Raw genomic sequence first — 18,061 nt, 5'->3', positions numbered from 1 at the left:
AGCAGGCAGGTCTCAACCCCTCCTAGGTATTTATGTGCTTGTTACTTGTAAACTGCACTTCTGTTGCCATTAAGTATTTTGAGTGAAATGAAGCACTTGTTCAGGTGGCATTTTCCTCAGCTAGAATACGTATTTAAGTAGTTGTCACCTTTTTCTTCAATAACATCCATTAGGGATTTTTCTCCTCATATTCTCATTCCCAGTCTTAGGAGACAAGCCCTCCTAGGGGTACCTTTCTTTTACACTCATTTAAGACATGTAGGTTAATTGGGAAGCATGTTTTGGTGCTAAGCATGTTAACGATTTCTGGATGTTTGTGATGTGAGGTATCATTTTCACGGAATGACATGTAATGACCCTTTCCTCTCATGTCACAGGCAAGTGGGGCTTCACTAACACTGATCACTGCCTTGTAGCTTACAGGGCAAAATCTTTCTTCATTCACCTGGTATTTGTTCAGGGAAGGAAAAAGAAAAGCAACTTCGCCTCTGTCTGGCATGCATCAGTTTTGTGGTATTTCCATCAGTTTGTGTGGTATTTCCAATGTTTTATTGCAAAACAAGACTTTTTTTCATGCCCATTTGTAAAAATTGTTTAATGAGCAAGATTTGGTTGTAGATGTTTTTAGAGTAGTTGTCAAACCTGCTTCAGTTGCCTAATGTGTTGTAATGATGAAAAGTCAGTTGTGGGTTATCTTCCAGAGGACTTGAGTGATGATTTTTTAAAAATCTTTTATTCCTTCATCTCATTTTGCTTCCTTTATATGGGACTTTTGTTAATGAGTGTTTGACAGTGGTAGTAATAGGTTGATAGGTTCAAACTTGTTCCAAGATTAGCATGGAGAATGTTGTAACACACATCAAGCAATAAATCAAGGTGTGGTGGATGGGTTGTGGATGACACCAGCTTTGTGGATGACTCATCTTCATTGGACATGAGAGCTGTGGAAGGTCAAATATGTTTTACAGGGTCTGAGATCTTCTCAGTGTTGGATGATCCTGAACCAAAACTGAGTGAGGAAACCTCAGATGTGGGATATCTGTTCCTGAATAACCTGATAGGTTTTCCTGTGTCTCTGAGGCTGGCTGTGTGTAGTTTGTCATTGTGCTTGATGCATGTATACCTGCTTACCTTCTGTGATTTTCAGACCAGCTTTCAGAAGAGCTCAGCAGTGACACGTTTTTAGTAAACCTGGTGCTTTTTCTCCTGTAAGAAGTGTTTTAAAACTGAATTGGGGATCAGCGCACCCATCTGAATGGCTTTGCGTGCGGATTTGCCCAGACCTGGTGTCGCTGTGAGATGAATGCTGTGACCAGAGATGTTTTCCCTCTGTTTCCCTCAGAGCAAATCGGGGCGCTGGCTGGGCAGCACATTGTGCATGTGGCCTGTGGGGAGTCGCACAGTGTGGCCCTCAGCGACCAGGGCCAGCTCTTCTCCTGGGGCGCCGGCAGCGATGGACAGCTGGGGCTCACCACCATAGAAGATGCAGTGACAGTACCAAGGTAAGCATTTAACAGGGTCAGCTTTCCTCAGGGAAGCTCCTTGGAGGTGATTCATCAAGGGTTGCTCACCTTGGGAGGGTGGCTTTCTCTCAATGTGGCGGGAGTAGGGTCCTTCTCATGCTGGGATGAAGGTGATTCCTTCTCCTTTTCACTGCTGTTCTGGCGCTCCCTGAGCGCTGCAAGTCCTCAGGAGGTTTGGGCAGGACAGACCTTCTGCCCATGGATGGGATGGTTGAGGTATGGAAAAGAAAATTGGAGTGTGCTTAGCTTCCTCCATGAAAAATGCCACAGTGTTTTGTACAGAAACAGGAGGTGCATGAGGGAGGACTCAAAAATGCTGTACTTCGTGGTGTTAAAACACCTGTTTCATGCTGTGTTAACAACAGATGCAGTCTGTCATTTGGTCTGCCACTGCAGATCCAGTGCAGAGCAGAAGTTTGGGACATCTCTCTGGGATGGCTGTCATTGTTGAAACAGTATTTAAAGGAGGAGTTTCAGTTACAAAAGATTAATGTTTGAGCTGAAGGGCTCTATGGGAAGACAGTCCTTAACTTGCATGTGGTTCTGGTAAAACAGAAAGAGACAGGCTCGCATAGCAATGTGATAGTGCCATCTTAAAAATAACATTTTTGTGACATAACTTGAACCTTTGACGTGCTATTCTCTGTACAAAGCACTGAAGAGGGTTTGGTGCTGTAACTCATTGGTACTGCTAGGCCCATAACAGCATGAAAAATGTCAGTGCCTGAAAAAGAATAGTGAGAGAGACACCAAGACCCAGCTATTTTCACCATTTCCAGATGGTTGGATTCAGTGTTATAGCAGGAAATGTAGCTGAGTTACTAGTCAAGTGTCTAAGGGTCTCCACAGATTTGCATCTATTACGTATGGATCTGTATTGCCTTCAAGACTCTGTTCCTCAGTCTCAGAACCATAGATTGTGTGTATATGTATATAACAAATATCTGAGTGGAAATAGTAATTTTTGTCTAAGGTGATGCTGTATTTGTGGATGCTTGTTCTAAAATAGTGTTGTCATCTTTAGGTTGATAAAGAAATTGAACCAACAGACGATACTGCAGGTTTCCTGTGGAAATTGGCATTGCCTGGCTCTGGCAGCAGGTATGGTAACATTTGTTATTAATTACCAAAATTTGTGCTGTTATTTTGCACAGTGTCCAAGACTGCATATTTCTGCATAATAAATCAAGGACATCCCATGTCCTGACTGCTTTCGGGCCAAATGAGATGCTATAAAATGCATCAGGTACCATGAATATTGAGGAAGAGCTTTGCCAATACTGTGAAGAAAGAAAACATTACAGACCACCCACTGTTTCACTGGTGAATGATGGCAGGAACGCTTGAAAGCTTCCCATCTTGATTTAGAAAAATGTGTGTAATTAATTCCTTTGTGCTGAAATTTTCCTTGGCTGTTACTCTTCTGTGTGAAACATGTGGACTGTTTTTTGTTGCACTGTTTGTTACAGCAGTTGTATTTTGTATTTTGCACTCAGTTGCTTGTGTGTTTATCTGCCCGATGGCTTCAGGCTTTGCTTTTTTTAGCGAAGAATGTCTTTCTTGATTTCGCTTTTTTCCTTTTCTTCATGAGGTTTGGGTGGGAGCGAAGCCTCCAGAACTGTTTCTTTTTGATTTTGGCAAACTTGCTTTTCTGTTGTCTAGCCTTCACTCACCACTCTCTTCTTTCCTTGTTTCAGATGGCCAGTTCTTCACATGGGGGCAGAACAGCTATGGTCAGCTGGGCTTGGGCAAAGAATGTCCCTCCCAAGCCAGTCCACAACGTGTCAAGTCTCTCGATGGGATCCCTTTGGCTCAGGTTGCTGCAGGCGGAGCCCACAGTTTTGCCCTTTCTCTCTCAGGAGCTGTGTTTGGCTGGGGGAAGAACAGCTCAGGACAGCTGGGACTAAGTGATGAACGAGGTATGAAAATTATGCTCCCAGGTGAAAGATGGATAGACTCCTTTGGCCTAGTGTCTCTTGTTGCATTGACAGTGTATTTTTACTGAACAGGTGTGTAACTCAGCAACTCCTCCTGAGGTGACATGGCAGAGAAAGAGTCTCTGTCTCTACAGGCTTTTCATACTTAGTAAAAACAGAAACATCCCCTTGTGGATGTTAAATTAAGTGAGGAGGGTCAAAAAGAATGGTCTTTCAGGTGTGAATGAGAACATGCAAATATCGAAGAAAGTGCTCATATTCTTTCTCCCTCTTCTCAAAAATACTTTGTCTATATTTTGTTTCAAGTTGGTTGGAGCAAAGGCTTTGCCTGCAGAACAGCAGGCTGAACCCATCTCCTCATTTCCCAACATGATTTTGACTGGTGAGCTACAAAGTGATGTCAACACAGCATATCCCAGTATTGTAAAATGTTGTCTAGTTTATTTGTTGCAGATTACCAGACATATATGGCCAATGGTAGTTTTCTCAGGTGCTAGTCTGAAAAGCCCAGATCTCCTCTGCTTGTTGTTCACACACTCTTTTAACTTTTTGGAATAAAGTAAATGAATGGAAGATTTTCTTTGGAGCTTCAAATCAACCTCTTTATTGTTTTCTGCATAATTCCTGAGCAACTTTAGATATCTAGGCAAGTTACTGAGTGTGGATGTGATACCTAGCATGCACCTAGATACCTTGTACTGTCTATAAAGTAAAGCTGAGCTAATAGAAGAGCAGCAGTGTCCTTTCCATGTAGATTGGCAATTAAATGCTTCTAATTAAAACAAAGCTGCAGTTTACATATGAAAGGCTTACTTTGACACGGGGCTAATCTTAAATGAACAGAATAGGCATCAGCTTGTGGGGTGGTGCTGGCCAGGGATCATATTCTGCTTCCCCCCTCAGTGCCTGGCATTGTAGTAAATATGTGGTATTTATGGAAAGTGAATCATGGTTAAGACAGTGTGAATTATACTTGCCAAACATGAACAGCAAGGTTTGCAAACATGGCTATTCTGCAGCACTGTTGTTATTAAGAATTATGCTGTAGAGAGGAGAAGTGTCATTCCTGTCAAAAGAAAGATCAGAGTGCTAAAATACAGAAAAAAGTAAATCAAAAATATGCTCTCAATTTTATACTCACGGAAATGTGACCATGTTTCTTTCACTATCCAGTAAAAAAGCACCCTACAAATCCTTAGGTGAGAATCTTAAGAAATGGGCAACTTCTATAGGTAGGAACCTGATTTTTTGTTGGTATGAAATAAGCAGCTGCTCCCCTTAATATCTAACTGTTTTGAGGTGCCTACTGCTCCTTGAAATGCTTAGCTTTTATTTTTTTACTGTATTCATTCCTGGGAGATAGACTTTAAATGATTGGAGTGGCAGAGTAAAAGAGAAAAGCATCACTTAATGGTAGGTAGTGATTAGCCTTCGCAAGTAGGAGAATCTTCTGCTTAAAGGATGACAACAGAAGGAAAGCAGAGTATTTAAATACACGTTGGGATTCAGTTTGCCACGTGTCTTGCACAAGTGTCTCCCACGTGTCAGGGTTGTTCTATATGGAAATACAGAAATATGGAAACAAATATTTGCAGTCATCCCTGAGGAGTCTGAAATGGAACATGAAGCTGAAGGTGGGTGTATCTAGGCTGCACTCACCATATCTCCCAAAGAGCAAGTGCATGTTGAATTTATACAAGACAATCAACATTTGTATTCTTGATCTGGACAGTTTTGTTTGAGTCAGTCAAGTCTTTTAAGAATTTGAGGGGAAAAGTGGCAGTGAAGCACTCGAGGACATGTGGGTTTTTTTCACCACAGTTGTTAAAGTTTCCCTTGTGCTCATAGACAACATCTGAAAATCAGACTGCCAGTGCTTTTCTTGGACATGCAGGTTTGTGTTTATGAAACAGCTGCTTTATTTCCTTTGTCCTCATGGCAGACCGAGAGTCCCCTTGTCACGTGAAGCTGCTGCGGTCTCAGAAGGTTGTTTACATCAGCTGTGGAGAGGAACACACAGCAGTCCTGACAAAGGTAAAGATGCTGACCTGGGAACCTTAGCCACTGTCTCACCTGCCTGATGGTTTCACAGTACTTTCTGGGTAATCATAGAACAAATTGATTTACTATATTCCTTCCAATCCCAGTAAAAGACCTAAGTGAAAATATAGCCTAATTATTTATGCTGAGATTCACTGCCAGCACGATCCTATGCTGGTTTTGAAGATGAAGATGTTAATAATCCACAGCAATGAATAGCAAAACTCAGGTGAATAACTTGAAGAAACTAGCTTTGGGGGGGGAAAAAATTAACAAACACACATCCAAAGGGGTGAAAATAGCATTTTGTTGGAAAATAGAGTAATACTGTGCATCAGAATAAGATGGAAGCTAAAATGAATGAGTGTTTAAATTAAACATTAGTAGTCACAGCATTTACAAGAGGTTTTCAGTTCCAAACCTGCTGCCTCCAAGTGGTGTATAATTTAGTGGCCAGAGGACAGGGCTAGGATTTGAAAGAGAGCTGCTCAGTTCTTGCCTTGCCTCTGCCACTTGGTAGGTGTTGCTTCCTGTTTTGGGACCTCAATGTTTTCCACTGTAAAATGAATTAAACAACTGACTTCAGGATTCCTGTAGGAAAAATACCATTGTAGAAAACTAGTTCTGTAGAAGCTTGTCTAGTGTAGGGATACCTGAAGATAATTCTGTTAGTTTCTGATGGGTGGCAAGGTAGCTTGTTTGGAAGCTGCATTAGCAGAACCCGAGTTTCTTTTCTGAATCCTTTGAAAATCCCCATCAGTCTCTGCCTAAGCTTTGGGCTCGTACTGAAACTGGAGTCGGAGAGATCCTGCTGGGTTATGGGTCCCTAAATGGAGACTCTGCTGTTTGATTTGCTAACAGAGTGGAGGGGTGTTCACCTTCGGTGCAGGTTCCTGCGGGCAACTGGGACATGATTCCATGAATGATGAGGTGAACCCCCGAAGAGTTCTTGAGCTCATGGGCAGTGAAGTATCCCAGATTGCTTGTGGCAGGTGAGTCCTGCATGCAGTCAGAAACTTGCTTTGGTGGAGGTTAATGCTGATACTGAATCATGCAAATAGAGGGAAATAGTCCTGCTTCTGCATTCTGTGTGTCAAAGCTAAATGAATTTAAATTTTGCTTTCCGTAAGAATTTTAAGGCCCTCTAAATGAGATAGTTTTTTAATTGGGGTTGTACCCTGCATTCTAACCTGTAAAAGATACCTTCCCAGCTTAATAATTCAGCAAGACTTTAGAGCAGAAGCCCCTTTGGTCACAAGTTTCCAGCCTCTTTAATGAAAAGTGAGTTAGCAATCCTGGTGCTGTGTTGTTGCCTTTCAGTATGTACAGGCTTAGCAGATGACTAAGCTGATACTGTGAGCCTGATACCAGCTGCGTGTTGGCACAAGCTGCTCTTTGTCACTGCCACCTAAAGGGCTCCATCCCATAAACTGGTGCCATCAGGTGGCAAAAACTGAGCATTGGTGCCTGCATAAAGGTGCTGTTTGGCACCAGCTTTTGGCCTATGAGAAATGAGAATAAGTTTTAGGCTGCATTTGGTTTGGTTGTTGGGTTTGTTTGTTTGTTTGTTCTTGGTTTGTTGGTTTTTTTAAAATTTATTGTTAAACAAGGCCCAAACTCCGTACCTATCTCTTACAGACATCACACTTTAGCCTTTGTGCCTTCTTCAGGAATGATCTATGCATTTGGCTGTGGAACAAGAGGCCAGCTGGGAACAGGGCACACTTGCAATGTAAAGTGTCCCTCTCCTGTCAAGGGTCACTGGGCAGCTCATAATGGGCAACTCTCAGGGAAACCTGGTATGTACTGTGCTCGATTTGAAATGGCAGATGGACATAAATCGTTTCACTCATGGCTGTCTAAAGACATCGTAACGTCGTTCTGTGAAATTTCTGGAAACAGCAAAAGAAACCCATGCTATTGTCCCAAATGCACTGTGGTAATTTCTGGGTGACCTTTTGCTCTCTCTGTTAATGTATGCCATCTCCCTTTCTCTTTTTATGGCAGAGCTCAGCATTTGGCAGTCTTGAGACTTCATGAAATTCTACTAATACTGTGTTCCAAAGGCTTTGTTCTCTCTTTAAAGCCCCTATTGCAGTTCAGAAATGACAAATTTCCCCTCCTGTGTACCTCTCATGAAAGTGCTACAGTGCTTGAGTTCCAGCTGATTTCAGCAGGGCCTTCAAAGGACACAAGTGCTCCTTGTAGTTGTACTGGCAGTGCAAGTGGTAGGGGAGAAAGCATGAGTAGGGACTTGCATTCATCAGCCTCTCACACAACCATGTCTTTCTCCAACAGATGCGTGTAAATACCACATTGTTAAACATATCTTCTCTGGAGGAGACCAAACATTTGTGCTTTGCTCCAAATACGAGGTAAACCAACTGAAGTACCTTTTCAAGTCTTCTCCCCTGTCCCAGCATTCACAAGACAGCTTTTGTTTTTGCTAAAATGTTCTGAAATGGAAGTGTTGCTTTGGAGTCCATTCAGCCTTACAAACCTTACCAGCTCCGACAGTTGTTACAGGGATTTACAACTTCAGTGGCTGAAAGTTGCCATTCTTTAGAGGCACATCAAAGCCACGGGGAAGACGCTGATTCCAATTTAATCAGCAGGAAGGGCAATCCAATCTTTGCAGATTGGAAGTGAGGGGCTGCTTTCCACCTGTGGCACTGGCTTCTGCATGGTTGGTGTGTAGGGCTATCAACCACATATGCTGGGATTTTGTCAAGCAGTGCTGGATGGAGGGTTGAACACTGAATTGGTTTTCCTGCTTCTGTCTTCTTTTTTTCAAGAAGTGTTTGGGATAAGCTTTTGAGGCATGGAAATAGGTCTAGAATAACTGTACTAAGCCTGTAGTTATATATTATAGCATTGAAGAGGGCTTTGGTACATCTAGGAAATGATATTTTGATTTTTTATTTTTCTCTTTTTAAGATGTATTTTAGGATCTTTTTTTTCCCCCACAGCTTTTTCATACTTTCCCTTTTGGACTTCTTAGTAATGCCACAAAACTTCATAACCAAACTTTTTCAGAGACCACACTAAGGAAGCTATCAGTTATTAATTAAAACAGAGATTATGGATAGGAACGAATTGTTTTACAAGCCTTGTCTTTGCTGAAATCTGTATCTTCTCACAGAATTCCTTGCCTGCTGATGATTTCCGGACCATAAATGAAACACGTTACACCTGTTTAATAAATGATGAAACTATAGATGTCTGGAGGCAAAAGCTTTTAGAAAAGAACAGTTCTAATTCTGTCAAGTAGGTATTGTGGCACTGGACAAGCCTTTTGTTGAAAGTTCTATTTAAATAATTTTGTTGGCTTCCGTGCCATGCTTTCACTTGAAATTTAGCAACCTTTTCAAGTGTGGTTCTTGGTCGTGTCCAAGGGGAGGAGTTGCCAGTCACAAGGCTGCCAGGTGAGAGCTTCTGAGCAAAAGCAGAGGAATTTGAGGCTGCCTCAGCGTTGCAGATGGTGGGTGGGAACTTGATTTTAAAGTTGTCCTGCACTGTCTGCTTAAAATTCATGAAAAGCAGCAAGAACTTGTGAACAGACTGATTAAGTTCTTTCCCCAGTGTGCCTGCCGTGAGAAGGGTAGAATAGGTGGAAAGGAGGCACTAATTCCTCCTTTCAAAGAGGGACCTTACATGATCCTGAATGAACTTCTTGCCCTCTGTGCCTCTAAAGGGGTTATCCTGACATTGTTTCCCATAGAAGGAGGGGAAAAGAGATGAAGAGATTTACTGAGGCATCCATTCATAACCTGTATCTCTGTTTCCTTTTGTCTTCCTGCTGCAAACAGTAATGTTGTTCAGATACTGTCCTCAGCTGCCTGCTGGAATGGAAGCTTCTTGGAGAAGAAGTAAGTGGCGAATTTCCAGAAGCATGGCTTTCCCTTGATGTGGACTGGAATCCCTTTGCTTCACTCACTTGTGCAGTGGGATTTGATTTTTTTGATCAGATAGGAGGTGGAGGCAGAGAGTGTTCCCTAAAGAGGTGGGTGGTCAGAGCTGGGTAAGGAGGGCAAAGAGAGTGCATGGTGTAAGTAAATGTAAGTGGCACAGGTTTCTTGGAGTTGCCACAATTGTTATTCTTCCTTGTGAAATAGATACCAACTTTAAAGAGAGGGAGAGGAATATGACATTGAGGGAAATTAGGGATGAATAGTCTCTTACCCAGCTGAGCTAGCTGGTGCATGTGAAAGTATACTTCCACACAGGCTGCTCTTGAAAATACCTCTGGGGCAGCATGGAAGTGCTTTCCTTTTAGGTGACATCACATGTGGAAAGTTTTGTGCTCCTGCTTGCAAAAGGAGGAATTTCAAATGGGTGTGACCCACAATAGGTGGTGACAAGGTTTTAAGACATAGCTGAGTCAAAGGCTGTGGGTTGGGAAGACTTGTGTTGGCTGTCTGTGAATGTTGAGGAGGTAACAGCATAAGATGAGGAGGAGGAGAAGAAATTTTTCTGGTGATGAGTAAATGACCTGTAACTAGGTGAAGAAAAGCTTACTTACTCTGAGTAATCTTGGCATAATATGTTTCAAGAGCAACTTGAAAAAGAAAATAATTCGCTAATTATTTTGGTGTTTTTCTGTTTGTCCAGTGGTTTCTTCTCTAGTGTTGTGACAGGTTATTGCATCAGGAGAGTTGTGTCATGTTGGTTTAAAACCCTTGTTGAGGTATCCAAGTTGTTGAGTCACTTTAAATAGTCTCACGTCTCCTTTGAATGTGGAAATGAGTGGAGTTTATGGCTTCATCGGCCAAATGCAGTTGTTCTTCCCCTTCAGTGATGTCTTGGCTAGTGCAGGACTTAACTTCTGTGGAAAGTCTTTGACCAAATGAATGATAAATTCTGAAGCCTTAAATGAGGCTATATTTAACTATGTACCTTTATACATGAAATCTTATGTCATGGTGCACTTGATGGAAATACCCCAGTGCATCCCTCCAGTGTCCTAAGGCCATGTAGGCCTGTTTGGATTACAGGATTAGATGGAGGAGCAGCTTTTCTGTGGCTGTGTGCCCGAGCACACCCAGCACTGCCTTTGCAGAGCACAGCCTGGAGTGCTCTGTACCATGGCATGTCCCTGGGGAGCTATTTCCAGCCTGGAGCCGGAGCTGTTGTGGAAACAGCCGTTCTACTACAGCTGGCTGTGTTTAGTTCCTCATGTTGTTACAGTCACACCGTCAAACTGACAAATGCATCCCATCTTTAGTAGCTGTCTTCCCCTTCAGAGTGTCTAATACAGCGCTCTTAAGACAGTGAAGGAATCCTGGGGACACCAGAGACTTTGATGGAGTGTTTCTCTGCAAGAATCCCAGCCCTAACCAAGGCCCGGAGGAATTCAGAAGGGAGAGTCTTTGTTTCTAGTCCTATGAATTCCCTAGTGGTCATTTCTCTGTTGCTTGCTCTCAGGCCATGTCAATACACAGGTAATGGGATCTCTTCCTTAAACTTATGGCTGTCTGTCTGTGATTTCTTTTTTAAAGAATCGATGAACATTTTAAAACCAGTCCAAAGATCCCAGGGATTGATCTGAACTCCACCAGAGTGCTGTTTGAGAAGCTGATGAACTCCCAGCACTCTATTCTCCTAGAACAGGTATTGCACTTCTGAGATTTGGGTATTCAGAGGGGAAATTAAGGCTTTATCCCTCTCTAGCATGCAAGTACCAGCAGCATTTTTGGGGAAGGGTTGTGCTGCAAATCTAAAAGCCAGACACTTAATGGTACTTCTCCTTTGACCTGGGCTGATTTTGACCTCCTCAGAATGTGTCTCCAAGACTTTTATTTAAAAACAAGTTTTATCTCATGGCATTTAATACTTGAATGTCTGCTGAAATTAACTCTGTGTATGTTATATTTGTAATTACTATGTGTCTATCAGGAGTTGAATACTTTATGGTTGTATAATTTATTCTAACTCAGAGAATTTCTTTCACAAGTGCAGAGCTGTGGGATAAAAGCATACATGTTCCCCTTGCCACTTTTAGCTATAATATTTATAGCTTTGGGTTTTTTTGCTCTGGGTTTGACTTTTAAAGCAGGGTTTTACCATTTCATCAGCTCTTAAACATCAACTACATTGTAGGTGCTCTATCACCCAGGATAAGCTGTCTTTTTTGTTTTGTTTTCTCTCTAGATACTGAAGAGCTTTGAAAGCTTTTTGATTCCTCAGCTGTCCAGCTCGCCACCAGATGTTGAGGCAATGAGGATCTATCTGATTCTTCCAGAATTCCCACCCTTCCAAGACTCCAAGTATTACATTTCTCTGACACTTCCTCTAGCAATGGCTATTCTGCGCCTGGATACCAACCCCAGCAAAGTGCTTGGTAAGTGTCGCTTAAGAATTGTTTTAATTTAGAAGTAAAATATCATTTCAAAGAACACTTACTAGGGAGGTTAATCTAATTTACCTTACCTAGTTTACCCACATTCAGAGACTCAGTTCCAGATAAATCTGCATTCCTCTACAGAAACATAGATTTTTGTATATCATGAAGATTAAATGATCCTACTCTCTTAAATCTGGTCAGCTATTGATCACTTTAGAATATCTTTTCTGTATAGGGTAAACAAAAGGATACTAAATATAATATCAAATTATTTTGTCCTCTGCAAGATGGCAGATGAACCTGTTGGTCTGTGACTATGCTGAACACTTCAACTCTTCTCCCACTTCTGAGTCTTTTAATTTCTAATATATTTTCCTGTGAGCTTATTTTAAGCTGAACAGAACATATACTGCTTAATGATTGCTATTCACGTTTGTTAAGCTACTACTGTACTTGTTATCTTACTCTGTTTCTTAAGGCTGTCTTGTACTAAATCTGGTATTATTTATCATGTAAAATGCTATGTGATGCATTCAGACCTCCAAAAGAATCACTCCAGCAAATTTATTTTGAGGCTTAGTGATTTTTTTATTATTATTCAAAGAGGCTTTGGGTCTGTTTCCTCTTCTACTTGGAGTAGTCCTCTGTGATTTTTAGCATACAGAAATGCAAAGGGTTCTCAAACTTTTGCCTGTCAGACTCTATTGTTGTGTTGACACTTGAGAGGATAAATTGTTTGTTTCTAACATGACATGATGGTTTCCTAGGCTTCAGCTTCTACTTTGCAGGTGATTGGTTCTAGGAAAGAAGCTAAGGGTCAGGGTCAGGGTCCCTTCAGAGGAGAGTAAGGGTTACCTGTCCTTCTCAAGAAAGAAATCAGCCTCTCTAAAGAGGGGGTTAAATCCTTTAGTGCAGATGTGCCAGGAGACACACTCTGGCACCTGCTAGAAAAGTATGTGGTGCTACAGAGAATTGCCCAGGCAACTCTTTCCTTGTCACTCCTGAGAGACAGCCCACAAGATCACAGTATCTAATGCCAGATACTTGAAACAGTGGCTTGAATTGAAGGCTGAAAAACTTCAAATTCAGGCTCCCACCCTGATCAGGGTTTGGGCTGGGTAATGACTGGTGTGGTTAGATGAGAGTGGAAAGGGAGGAGCTTTTCAGTTTCTGGTATTTAGATAACTCTGCCTTGCTTTCCTGTTGCTACTGATGCCTTTTCCTGGTCTTAAAATCAAGAGGCATACACGGTTAGAAGGGGAAAAGGGATTTTACCTTGGTATTTATTCTTAAGGATCCTTAGGTGTACACGTCCAGGTCATATTCATCGAGATGCACCCCACCGAGTCTTTCCCTGTGTCTCTGTGTCTCTCTCCTTCTCGTGTATATATCCCCACCAACATTGGGTATAACATTATAGGCTTTACTAATTAGCATATCTATCAAAGATTCCCCAATGAGAGGTTCAAGTGAGCCCCCCCTCCCCAAGGAACCTTCCCCTGGATGGTTCTATCTTGGTTTACAGAATGTGTTCTGGAGAGGACCTTGGGGTCTGGGGCACACTGATCCCTGACTACGAAGCTTCTGAAATGTTTCGTCTCTTAGCTTAACGAACAAGTCCAAGAATGTAGGCAAAAAGCACTAGGAATACAGAAGTTGTAAAAAGGTATAACAGGGGTATAAAAGAAAAGGCAAAAATCTTCATGGCATCACTACAACTAGGGCAAGAATAGGGAAGTTTTTTGGAAGAGTCTTCAGGTGTATTCCCCTTTTCTCAGTTGTAACCCCTTAAGGGTTACTCTGGCCTTTGATTAAGGTTTATATTGATGTCCTCTGCTTTCCAGATAACTGGTGGTCTCAAGTGTGCCCAAGATACTTCCTCAGGCTCGTGGACCTCTACAAAGGTGCAGTGGTGTACCTCCTCAGTGGAAGGAAGACGCTGCTGATCCCAGTCCTGTTCAGCAGCTACATTACAGCTGCTCTCAGGCTTCTGGAGAAGCTCCACAAGGTGAGAGGAAAGCCCAGGCATGTGTTGGCTCGAGATGATTCAGTCTTGCCTGCTCTTTGCCAGTCGTGAGCTGTGTCACTGTCCACCAAGACACCTCGTGGGAAAGATGTTAGTGGCTTTCCTGAGTCCGAGGTTCTTGAAGATTGTTTAGTCCTGTCTCAAATACTACAAATAAAGTTACCCTGAACAAGGCTGCTGCTGGGCCATGCACTTTTGCATCACAAACACCTGTCCCTTGATGGCCTCCGCTCTCACTGTGTTGTTGCTGAGTAGTCTGGTTGAGGAGGAGAGGGAGCTAAAATAAGTTAGAAAGAGGTTTATCTTGATTCTTCTTGGTTTGTACTGAAATACAAGAGACTGTGTGTTTTTTGCAAGACTTTCTGGGTCCTTTTGTTGCAAGTTGTTACAATTGATTTTATGAAAGCAAACCTGTGTGTTACAAGAAAAATGCTGAATATGTATTAAAATGTGCTGAATATTTTTATCTGTTCTCTTCACTAGGTGAATCAGAAGGTTAAACACGTGGAATATGATAAGTTTTATATCCCTGAGATTTCCAGCTTGGTGGACATTCAGGAGGATTATCTCATGTGGTTCTTGCACCAGGCTGGAATGGTAAGAGGTTTTATGTATAGTCATGAAAAAGCTGTCCATGTTTGTGTCTCTGGCTGTAGATCTGTATTTTCAGTATCCTTAATGAGAGTGTAATGTATTCAGTATAGGAGCATCTGTGTATGTTTAGTCTCTCAGATCTGAGTACTTGGTGGCTTTGCAAAATTGACTTAAAAACAAAAAAGGCTGTCAAAAGAGTTAGAGCTAACAATATTGAACCAAAGCTTGCAACAGTCTCTGTGATTATTCATGTGAATTTCATTCAGTCTTTGGACAAGGGGATTAATTCAGTCGCTGGATCCTTTTAATGTAATCAAGACCTCAGGAGCCAAGTCCTGTATTCTAAAATTATAATTTTTGCCCTTTACTTCTGCTGTTTAGGCAGGTATTGTGAATAATGTAGCCAGTGATGTTAAAATGTTGCTCTGTAAGAGGAGGCAGTGTGGCGTTCTGGCTAGGGGACTGAACCAAGCCTCAAGAGATGTGGGTTCTATTCCTGGCTCTTCCAGTAACCTGCTGGGTGATCTTGGGTAAGACCCTTCACCTCTTTTATGTCTCACTTTCCCATCTGTAAGAAAGGAGATAACTAAACTGAGGGCTGGAATATGCTGTGTGGGAACCCAGTGAGTTTATTTAATTATAGCAAGGAAAGGAATTCCAAGTGTAAAAAAACCACCAAAAAACATCTGCTGAGGGATGCTGCAAGAGTAAAACCTGACTGTAGTGATAACTTTTGTGTGTGTTTTCATGGGCTTTGTAAATGCTGTGTGTGCTGTGTCCCCATCCTCTATTTTCCATCATTTAAATAGTGCTGCTTTGTGCTTTTAGTGAGCAGAACAATAAAATACTGACTTAAATTTTTGTAAGGGATAGTTAAACGTGTCAATATGGCTAATGACGAGTCATTTGCATTGCAGGGGTGTTCTTGTATCACCATGTTGTGGCCTTATGGTCTCTCCTGTTTCATATGGTTTCTGCCTGAGGACTAGTTTTTTTGTTGCTCTTCATAAGAGCACGTTTCACCCATGGCAGACTAACACAGGCTTCTGTGTCAGTCAGTCTTCTTAGTAGTGTTTGCTGGTCACGTTTTGAATTAGACTTGTGCATTTTGTTGAGAAGGAAGTTCCCATGTTTTTCTTTGAGAGGAAGAAAAATGGGTTGTTGGTCCCAAAGGAGGAAAATTTACTTTGGGTCACCTTTGGACTAGTCCATCCAAAAAAGCCCACACAACATAAAATCGAAAGAGTAAAAGATTTTCATACTTCTCTTTTTCTTTCACAGAAAGTAAGGCCATCTATCATGCAGGTAAGAAAATTGTTTCTCAAGACTCTTTTTTAAAGAAGTGCTCTGGAAGCTGTGGATAGGAACAAATCTTGCCTGCCTTTCTTGCAGGACGCTGTCACTCTGTGCTCTTACCCTTTCATCTTCGATGCTCAAGCTAAGACCAAGATGTTACAGACAGATGCAGAATTACAGATGCAGGTAATCATTCTCTCTCCCAGTTTTCCTGACACACTTCTTTTTTTCTGCCTTTTGCAACGGTGCCTGCATGGAAAGGGTGTTAAGTGGGAGCTGGTGGTACAACACATTATTGTTTCCATAATACAGGAGAGCAGTGTAGCTGGAGAACCTCTTTGCCCTGGATATTGCAGAGGCAGTGCTTGGTGTCTTTCCCTTCAAAATGCTTGTCTGGCAACATCAGAACTGCCGGATGTGCACGTGGTGACAATTTAAAGTGTATAGAGAAGGAGTAGTTATGTATTTATGATAGTCCAAGGATAAGGAGTAAGGTGAGGCCTCTGTTAGAGGAGCTGTAAGACTGGATAAGTAGACAAACGTTCAGGTAAGTGGACACTTGCTTCCAGATTCCTGCCTGGTGTGGGAGTGGCTGTTCCCTCTAACAATGAGGTGAGTGTTGTAGAGCAGCTCCTGGTGCTGTTTGTGGTTGCAGGCAGCAGCTGTTGTCAGCAGCGCATCCATCCATTTGCAGTGAGGGCACAGCCCCGGGGCCCTCCAGGAGTGTGCTGACAGCAGGTGTCCAGCTCCAGCACCCTGTCGGTGGCAGCCGAGCCAGCTCACAGCCAGGCTGTGGCAAGGGCAGCTGGCCTCTGTGCCAGTGTAAGTGCCCCAGTGCCAGGCGTTGCTCACACAGGTGCCTCCTGAGGCAGGCAAAGCGTTGGGCACTGAGCCCTCATCCAGTGCAGCTGGGGCTGGGACTAGTCCCATCCTCTGTGAAATAAGTTTGCTGAGATCCTTGGTTGTCAGGTTCCTTCAGGGTGGAAAACTGTTCTCACAGTCACTTGTGGCCATGGTGCTAATTCCATGTCATACCCATCTCCTAGCTTTTCTACGCCTGCTTGAGCACACAGCCTGCAGCAAGGCAGAGGAGGCTTGGCCTATGCTCGGATGCTGCAGTCACTTGCTCCTGCTCTCATTTTGTCAGCCTCTTGCATGTTTTCAGCTGCCCAATTTGTGAGCAGTGCACTGCTGAGAGGAGGTATCAACCTTACCTTGGCAGAACAGCAGACGGGTACAGGGTTTGTTGTCCTGAGAGACAGGACCTTCAGCAAGACAACTACTTAGATGGCAGGGAAACCGGTGTTCTCTGAGTGCTGGAGCAGAGAAAGCCTGGTCCCTGGTGGATTTCTGTCTCAGGTTTAAGTGATCTTTAAACTGAATTTTCAAATGCGAATTTGCCGTTTACTATGGACAATGCGTGAGAAGACAAACTAAGTGCAGCCAAAGCTTAGACTGGACTTTGTGCCTTGCCCATCTCCAGAAGATCCATGTGGATGAGGGCTTTGAATTGTATGTGATGGGTTCCCTGGTGCCTTGCCAGATCCATTTGTCAGCTGGCTCCTTGCTTGGTATATTTGTAGCACTATTTTCCCTCCTGGACTCACACTTACCTGAGTGTGTTCACACTGAGCTTCTTGACTCAGTAAACTGAGCATGAATAAGGCCTCTTCTCCCCACCCACCTGCCTAATGTAAAAAACAACATTCAGGGATTTGATCTCTGTTGCTCAAATGTGGTGAATTTATCAGTGGACTCAAAAGTGTTGGTGTGGGAAATGGGGGAACAGGTAGGCATACAGGCACACCCAGAGCGATGCCTTAGGTGATGCCTCTCAAGGTATCACAGTACAGAGTGAGCATGGGATTCTTGAACCCTGAGGAAACCAAAAAGGCAGAAAGGAACACCAGGCACGTAGTTGTTAACTGCTTTCCCTTTACAGGAAGAAAGAAGCTGAGCTGTGGCTGCTTTTCACTTCTCTTTTATTTACAGGTTGCAATAAACGGTGCAAATTTGCAGAATGTCTTCATGCTTCTCACCCTGGAGCCTCTGCTGGCCAGAAGCCCTTTCCTGGTACTTCATGTTCGTAGGAGTAATTTAGTTGGTGATGCTTTGAGGGAGTTGAGCATCCATTCAGACATTGATTTGAAAAAACCTCTCAAAGTAAGTTTCCCCCATATCTTTAGCACCCTTGTGTCCAGCAGACATTTCTGCAGCCTTTCAGCCATTCACATTACCACTACACCAGTGTGCAGTAACTTCTCCATAGGTATAGCACACAGGAGCACTCAATCTAGTCAGT

General features: G+C 42.7%; 1 protein-coding gene across 8 annotated transcripts in view; it reads left to right on the top strand.

The window, feature by feature from the left end:
• Window positions 1-18,061, top strand: part of HERC3 (HECT and RLD domain containing E3 ubiquitin protein ligase 3) — a 45,282-nt gene that overhangs the window by 17,477 nt on the left and 9,744 nt on the right. For 6 of the 8 annotated variants that reach the window (XM_048304087.1, XM_048304088.1, XM_048304091.1 and 3 more), the window contains 16 exons: window positions 1,343-1,502; window positions 2,548-2,624; window positions 3,221-3,442; window positions 5,403-5,494; window positions 6,362-6,492; window positions 7,139-7,299; window positions 7,799-7,875; window positions 8,643-8,767; window positions 9,310-9,369; window positions 10,999-11,110; window positions 11,651-11,840; window positions 13,688-13,851; window positions 14,353-14,466; window positions 15,745-15,768; window positions 15,856-15,945; window positions 17,752-17,922. In XM_048304087.1, the coding sequence (XP_048160044.1) occupies window positions 1,343-1,502; window positions 2,548-2,624; window positions 3,221-3,442; window positions 5,403-5,494; window positions 6,362-6,492; window positions 7,139-7,299; window positions 7,799-7,875; window positions 8,643-8,767; window positions 9,310-9,369; window positions 10,999-11,110; window positions 11,651-11,840; window positions 13,688-13,851; window positions 14,353-14,466; window positions 15,745-15,768; window positions 15,856-15,945; window positions 17,752-17,922 (1,970 nt within the window). Of the gene's footprint in view, window positions 1-1,342; window positions 1,503-2,547; window positions 2,625-3,220; window positions 3,443-5,402; window positions 5,495-6,361; window positions 6,493-7,138; window positions 7,300-7,798; window positions 7,876-8,642; window positions 8,768-9,309; window positions 9,370-10,998; window positions 11,111-11,650; window positions 11,841-13,687; window positions 13,852-14,352; window positions 14,467-14,844; window positions 14,994-15,744; window positions 15,769-15,855; window positions 15,946-17,751; window positions 17,923-18,061 lie in introns of those variants that run through there. The other 2 variants (XM_048304094.1, XM_048304095.1) reach the window with 2 other exon arrangements.

The sequence above is a fragment of the Corvus hawaiiensis genome, chromosome 5 (assembly GCF_020740725.1).
Source record: "Corvus hawaiiensis isolate bCorHaw1 chromosome 5, bCorHaw1.pri.cur, whole genome shotgun sequence".
Taxonomy (NCBI): Eukaryota; Metazoa; Chordata; class Aves; order Passeriformes; family Corvidae; genus Corvus; species Corvus hawaiiensis.
This window is presented reverse-complemented; position numbering and strand designations above follow the sequence as displayed.